The sequence below is a fragment of the Peromyscus leucopus genome, chromosome 17, assembly GCF_004664715.2.
Source record: "Peromyscus leucopus breed LL Stock chromosome 17, UCI_PerLeu_2.1, whole genome shotgun sequence".
Classification (NCBI taxonomy): Eukaryota; Metazoa; Chordata; class Mammalia; order Rodentia; family Cricetidae; genus Peromyscus; species Peromyscus leucopus.
In genome coordinates this window covers 39,214,744-39,222,842 of record NC_051077.1, presented here as the reverse complement: position 1 = coordinate 39,222,842, position 8,099 = coordinate 39,214,744, and the positions used below count along the sequence as shown (strand labels likewise).

The 8,099-nt window shown below is 36.0% G+C and overlaps 1 protein-coding gene across 1 annotated transcript; it reads left to right on the top strand.

The window, feature by feature from the left end:
* Window positions 1-506: 506 nt before the first annotated feature.
* Window positions 507-7,369, top strand: LOC114686705 (disintegrin and metalloproteinase domain-containing protein 21-like). Its single transcript, XM_028861374.2, has 2 exons — window positions 507-635; window positions 4,650-7,369. The coding sequence occupies exon 2, from the start codon at window positions 4,787-4,789 to the stop codon at window positions 7,076-7,078; it is 2,292 nt and encodes a 763-aa protein (XP_028717207.2). The 5' UTR covers window positions 507-635; window positions 4,650-4,786; the 3' UTR covers window positions 7,079-7,369.
* The last annotated feature ends 730 nt before the right edge of the window (window positions 7,370-8,099 follow it).

Sequence of the window (8,099 nt, the reverse complement as noted above, 5' to 3'; positions counted from 1 at the left end):
TTTCTTGGTGACTGAAGTTCTATGTAATATGTAGAGAATATTCACATAATGATATGCCTCTGTGTTACTCAGTATTCTTAGAAAGACAGAGATGGTGGCAGAGGCCCAGAGTCAAGAGACAGTATTTCAAATGAAACTGGACTTCCTTCTGGAATTCAATATCTTTGCAGTTGTCATAATATGGTTCCATTTTAAAGAAATAACTTGGCACCATGGTAACAGTATGAACAAATGTAGAGAAATAAAATAATTATACTGTATGAAGGAGGCATAAACATCCAAGGAAGGAAAGTAAATTCATCCACACGGAATAGTTGTTGAAACCATAAAGTAGGGCTAATGAAATCAGATTTCTTCATACTAAGATACTTTGTAACAAGAGTTAATAGAAACCATACAGAGCCAGAGTCCAAAGGAAATACAGTCACTTGACTGGTTCTGTAGAACACAGACAACCTTGTTTCTAGGCGGATATTCTAGAACTTAAGTGTGAGACAATTGAAGGACAGAATTTACACTTATCTTTGTTATGTGAGGTCTCAAATAAACAAGTTAGTCCATGTAGGTGGCTGTTATAAACAATCTTGAATAGGCTCCAACTACTAAGATCATGGGATCCAATAACTCATCCTTTGGTAAGCTATTCAACAGTGAAGTTCTATGAAAAAAAGCAACTATATTTATGCATATTTGAACACACATGCACACCCACACATATATATGACAAGGAATAATGTTATACTTGCATGTATATAGAACATTAAAATGACAAATGTGATTTTTGGATAATAATTTTATTTGGACAATGCTGCCGAATTATTTTTTCTTTTGATGTTGTTAGTCATAATTTGAAACGTACTAGATAGGGCTATGTGTTAGAACAAGAAGGCCAGATAGCAATTAGGGTAAAGAGATTAAAAAATATAGAGAAGGAAGGAGAACTTATCAAATATGATGTATGGCTATTACTTGGAAGTGTCTGTACTATGTCACTTTATACAAAATTATCAAAATATTATATTCTCTCAGGTGCTTTTGTCTCTGGGGCCACTTTAAAAAATAATGTAACAGGTGAAAAGAGAGTCTGACAAGGATTTGTGTTGTCAACTTTTCCTGTTACTTGGTTATGAGAGACTTAATATTAAGTTCATCCACAGACATTCTAAATTAATAAATGATTCTTCAATCATGAATAAAATTTACACTGCATAATAATTACCAAAAATGTGGTGGAAAAACATGAAAAGCAGCACAACACTTCAGGATTTGACTCCAAAGCTAGAAGTGCTGTCTTGAATGTTTTCTATCCCCGGATTTTGTTTTTTCCTGTGAGCTCCGTGCATCCTGTGAAGTGAGTCTTCCATAAATGTTGATTACCCACTAAGTAACTGAGGCAGTTCTTTCACTCTAACCATGAGACCAATTTTCAACCTGAAACAGCTTTCTGCTGCTTCTCTTCAAAGGTGAAACAAAGACTCATAATAATATTTGATTTGCTATTAATCAAGTACTAAATGGAGGCTTATTGGTTATATAATTCAAATTACCATTATTGAAATTTAATTACCCAGTCCACACACAGGCATCGATGATTTTCAGTTTAGGTACTGTCTTAGTCACTGTTCTATTTGCTGACCCCACTCCCCACACCAACTTCTGTCTTAGTCATTGTTCTATTGTTGTGAAGAGACACCATGACCAAAGCATTTGATTGAGTGACTACAATTTCAGCTGTTCAGTCCATTATCAGTATTGTGGCAGGCATGGTGCTGGAGCAGTACCTGAGAGCTACATCCTGATCTGTAGGCAGAGAAAGAAAAGGAGAGAGAGAGAGAGAGAGAGAGAGAGAGAGAGAGAGAGAGAGAGAGAGAGAGAGAGAGAGAGAGAGAGGAGAGAGAGGAGAGAGAGGAGAGGAGAAGAGAGAGAGAGAGAGAGAGAGAGAGAGAGAGAGAGAGAATGAGAGAGACTACCCTCCAGTGATACTTTCTCTAACAAGGCCAGAACTCCTAATCCTTCTAACCCTATCAAAGAGTTCCATGCCCTGGTGACTTAAGCATTCAAATATTTGAGACTATGGGAGACAATTATTATTCAAACCACAAGTTCCTTTGACAGTTAAGTTCAGAAAACCAGAAAGTTGCAAAACAATGTAGGCAATAAATCTCAGATTATTAATGATACAGGAGTGTTTGAAATGACTGCCCATTCATGATTTCATCCTAGGTAGTGTAGTATAGGGCTTCCTTGTCCTAATTTTGTCTTTCTTCTACTTAAATCACCCTTTAAGTAAGTAGACTGTGATTTCCCCCCAATAGTATTGTTAGCATGTTGCAGGAGGGAAAGCATTGGTCTTGATCGAGTTGAGGATTTTGGTCAAAGTGAATTTGTAGTACTCTTAGCTGGGCAATTGTAATGACACATACAATGACAGGACCTTGAAGCATAAGAAAAAAGTTGTGTCCTTTGTAGATTTAAAGGGTAATTTTCAGTTAGGAATAAACATTGTTTTTTTTTAAAAAATATATGAGCTAGATACTCAAATGTGCTAATACTGAACAGTCATGCTTAAACTGATGGTAAATATTGTTTAAGATTAATTATAAAGGTAAATTTTTTTTTATATATTTTGTGGGATGTTAATAAGCTTAGCATGTACAGTGAGGATGTTGGTAAGACACTTGGTCATCCAATTCCTTGTGAAGACTGTTTAGAATGTTGCTGTAAGACTAAGGAAGAAAAGTCAGTAACAGTTTTACAAAATTGTAACCAGGATTGACTTTGGAAATAAAAACAAATCACAGCCAAACACCTGGCTATATTTATTGCATATTGAAATTCTGAGACTAATAACTTCCTATTCTTGTTGTAAACTTTCTGTATCATCAGGTAGGACTAATAAGTCCTACCAAAAAACATGTATATACAGAAGGGTTCCTTAAGTTTTTCATGAAAAGAATATTTCATAGGTAACAGTAAAGTAGTTATTTTAAAAGAAACAAATCAAACTACACAGGATTATGATAAAATAAAGATTGAAGAGAAGTGAGTTCTAAGCCTTGACATAGGTAGTTGCTGAATATTTGGCAACATGTATTTTATATTTACTATGGTGGTATGTTTTTCCTTTGGTGTAATTTAATACTTTCATAGCAGATTTTCACTGTAACTATCCTAGGAATCTTTAACTTCATTACTTAATAAATTTGTTTCTTTAGTAATCTGATAAAGTGTGGGGATATACTTAATAGGTTAAAAAAAAGACCAAAGAAGCATAGGAACCATACATAAAACAACACAATGCTACATATTTATAAAACATATTTTTATCTTAAATGCTAGGCCTAAGTATATGCTCTAGATGACTTAGTTGTTTAGGTTTGTAGCATCTATGTATTTTCCCAGTTAGGCAGCACTGTGTATGCATATAATATAGTTTTATTCCTGTTTTATTTAAGGACAAAGAAACAAGTTAAGGTTGCTAGCAACTCTGTGTTAGTAGCATATTTCTCAATTTTATATTTGTATTATTGAGGTTTTTGATATTTTGGTATTTAATATACGTATATGTATTTGGTGTGTGTGTGTATGTGAATGCCTGCATGCTCATGTCTCTCTGTGTCTCACTTTATTTATGATATAAATATCTCTGAATGCTTATTATAGATATTAGCCCATACTTCTAAAAATCACAGGGACATTCATATAAACATTGTTGCCCCAAACATCAACACTATTTTTGCTAAAACTTCTACTGCCTTCTTGGGGTTCATTGACTTTCTTTTAATTTCTGCACATTTTTTCTTTTATGTATTCTCCCGTCTCCAACTGTTCCATTACTACCTAACATTCCTTTCCACTTAATATGTTTAGAGGCTTAAAAAAAAAAACAATAGAACTGGATATAGAAACCTTTGAATAACATTTCTATTAACCTAATTTATTGCAGTCTGCAAGTGTAATTATTATTTTTGTTCCTATGTGTGTGTAACATACTTACCCAATACCATGACTAACAGTAAATTATTAGTGATATTTTCATACTTTAATGTTTCGTGGGATTAGATAGAGGTTACAGAAGTATGAACATTGAATAGAATTTCATATAAATTAAATGTAATTAAGCAATATATGTGATAAAATAAAATAACAGGTATGAAAAACTTTTACACACTTCTCCTGACTAATGTGATGAAGAGTCATTTGAAATAAAAAGGAAGAATTATTGATATTTTCCTAAGCCATTATGTAAAATCATAATTCCCTACCAAAACAAGGTACTTCTTATCTTTTTATTGACATGATTTGATTTATTTGCGTGGAGACTATATACGTGTACACATACACATAAGCACATAAACAATATTATGATGGCTCTCTGTGGCCATCATGTAGGTACTTAGCTGTCAATTCATGGTTAGTTCCTGGGCTTTTGCTCACCGGAGTCCAATTCTGCCTAACCAATACTTATACTACCAGTGTACTACCAATACTCTGTAACCAATACACCAGTGTATTACTAATACACTGTAATGAGTCATTCCATGAGCTAAACACTTATACATTTTAACCCATTCTCTGTTTTTTTCTGCTCCACCTGGGCTGCCCACACCCAAACCATTTTCAGCCCTCCTTTTTGTTCTTACCTTTAGTTCTCCCTCTGATGGATTGAATCCTCCTGGAGCCTGGCCATTAAATACGACCACCATCTACAACGCACTCAAAAGAGAAGAGACATACAAGCAGAGACACCTTCTCTACATCCTTCCCTTTCACTCCTTATTTCATAATGACAGTGCTAGAGACCCTGGAGCATATGAAAATTACTTTCTTGCCACTGTGGCTGGAATTAACAATGTTTTTGTCTGCATGGCCACAGACCGGGATGTCCCAATACCAGAGCCTCCCTGAAGTAGTGATACCCTTGAGAGCACCTAGCACTTACAAAAGTATGGAAGATCTAGGCTGGATCTCCTATAGCCTGCACTTTGGGGGCCAGAGACACATTGTCCACATGAAGGCTAAGAAGCATTTGATGTCCAGAGCTCTCACTGTGTTCACCTACACTGACCAGGGTGCTCTTGTTGAGGACCAGCCTTTTGTCCAGAATGACTGCTATTACCATGGTTATGTGGAAGGGGACCCCAATTCCATGGTTACTCTTAGTACTTGTCTAGGAAGTCTTCAAGGAATACTGCAGACAAATGGAGTCACCTATGAAATCAAGCCCAAAGTGCACTCTGCCACATTTGAACATCTGGTGTATAAGATGGACGACACACAGTATACACACAGAAGTTGTGGACTAACTGAAGAAGAAATAGTAGAGCAATTGAAGTCTCAAGATAATGCTAATTCCACTCTGATGCAAAGTTCTTATACAGGATGGTGGCCCCACCGACACTTTCTTGAACTAGCAATTGTGGTAGATTATGGAAGATTCATTTTTAGGAAAAGGAATGTGTCCATTGTGGAAATGGATGTATTCATGGGTGTCAATTTAGTAGATGATATTTATAGCTCAATTAATCTTGATGTGGTTCTAACTGGAATTGAAGTTTGGAGTGCAGGAAACCCCTACTCAGTAACTACCACACGTCATATGATGGAACAGTTTTGCAAATGGAAGAAATCCAGCTTCAATAGCCGCGTAGCTCATGATTCTGCACATATTATTGTGAAGCAGGATTTTTGTTATAAGGATGTCACGTTGTCATACTTTTCTGAAGTATGTAATATTAATTTGAATTGTGGTTTAGAGTGCATTATGGATGATAGGTTGGCTTCGTTTAGAACGTATGTGACACATGAGATTGGTCATACATTGGGAATGATGAATGATGACAGTAACAGTTGCACATGTGAAAGAAAAATATGTGTAATGAACAAAAGGCGAATCCCTTCAGATACATTTAGCAACTGTAGCTATGCGCAATATTTAGAGACTATTTCTAGAAAGAATTGTTTGGCCAATGTCCCAAATCCACAGGCTATTTTTGTAAAGAAACGCTGTGGGAATGGTGTGGTTGAAGATGAAGAGGAATGTGACTGTGGTTCCTTAAAACTGTGTGCCCAAGATGAATGTTGCTTAGAAAACTGCACTCTGGCATCTGGGGCAGTATGTGCTTCTGGGCTGTGTTGCCATAACTGCCAGTTTATGCCATCAGGCACAGTGTGTAGAGAACGTGTCAATCAATGTGATCTGCCAGAGTGGTGCAATGGAAGCTCTGCTGTATGTCCAGAAGATGTATATGTGGAGGACGGGATCCACTGTCTGGGCAGAAATATCTGTTTTCAAAAGAGATGTAATACCCGTGATGATCAGTGCAGAAAACTTTTTGGCGAAGGAGCCAAGAATGCAAATAAGAATTGCTACCTAGCAGTGAACACCAGAGGTGATCGCTTTGGTAACTGTGGTAAGAATGATAATAAGTATGTAAGATGTAATTATAAAGATGCTCTGTGTGGGAGAGTGCAATGTGAGAATATAGGAGAAGTTCCCCATTTAAGCAATCATTTTACTGTGCATTCAACACAAGTTGTTGGAAACAGCTGCTGGGGTACTGACTACCATTTTGGGATGAATGTACCTGATATTGGTGAGGTGAAAGATGGTACAGAATGTGGTCCAGACTTTCTGTGCTTGGAAAGGAAGTGTGTCTTGATGCCACCATGGGAAGAATCTTGTATGCCTATGTTCTGCAATAAGAGAGGCATCTGCAACAATAAACATCATTGCCATTGTAATGAATATTGGGCCCCACCCAACTGCCTGAACAAGGGCTATGGAGGTAGTATTGACAGTGGCCCACCTCCTGCAAGAAAATCACACAAAATAGTTTACATCATACTTCTTATTTGGCTTTCGGCTTTTATTGTATGTTCCTTCTTGTTACTTTGCTTTTTGTGTTTAGAGAATAGAAGATATGAGGAAAGAAGGAGATATATTGCATCTTTACCTAGGAAAAGAAAACATAAAGGTAAGAAGTCATCCAAGAAGGAAGAGGAAAATCTTGAAACAGAACTTGAAGAACAAGAGCAAAATGTTGAGGAGCTATCTGAGGAAGAAGAGGAAAGCTGAAATACTAGAAAGAGAATAAAATTCCAATGCCCTACAACAGAGAGCTGAATGTCATAAAAGCATACCCCTCCAATAAACAACAACATATGTTTACATCATGTTAGAAACAATTGCAAAAAATGCAGAATTAAAAAAAATACACTAAGTCCTAATGAAATTTCTCATTCTTTTCTGGTGTTCTAGTAGCAGAACGTGGCATATATCAAAAACTGTTGAGAAAAAGTCCCAGAGCTCTATTGTATTTCAAGATCATAAAGGTTATAACTATCAATAAAGGTACTTCTTGGCATATTCCCATTTCTCATTAATTTAAAATGTTTAACTACTTTGCTTTTTGTTGAATTAGTCTTCTGTTTGTGTTCACTGATCAAAGCAGAGTTAATTGATGGTGTGTCTGAGTTTGTGTTAGTTTCTTGTAGCTCAATTAGAAATCTCTTTTCCTTTTTCACATGAAAAAAATTGTACTTGCTTTTTATCTCTAATTCTTCCTAATATCTTTATTTTATTTTATATTTTATTTTTGACAATAGGAGTGCTACAGGAAGACTGGTAATCTAAGGGACCCATTGGAGAGAAATTTATGTCAATGTTGCCTTGGCAATAGCTGTAATTTTAAGTTTGTACATTATTACTAAAGCTGTTAACAACTCCAGACAGGGGCTGGAGAGGTGGCTCAGAGGTTAAGAGCAGAGGTCCTGAGTTCAATTCCCAGCAACCACATGACCACATGGTGGCTAATTACCATCTGTAATGAGATCTGGCGCCCTCTTCTGGCATACATGCAGGCAGAATACTGTATGCTTAATAAATAATTTTAAAAAAAAAAAGGTATGTGACCAAAAAAAAAAAAAAAAAAAAAAAACTCCAGACAAAGTAATTCATCAACTTTTCTTTGAACAAGAAAGGGATCATGAGTTAGTCATCTATTAAATCTTAATAGAGGTTCAAAGATCCACCCAGCAATGTGGGCAAGCAACAGAGATAAAAAGAGAAGTATTGTATGGAAATAGATTGGGTCCAT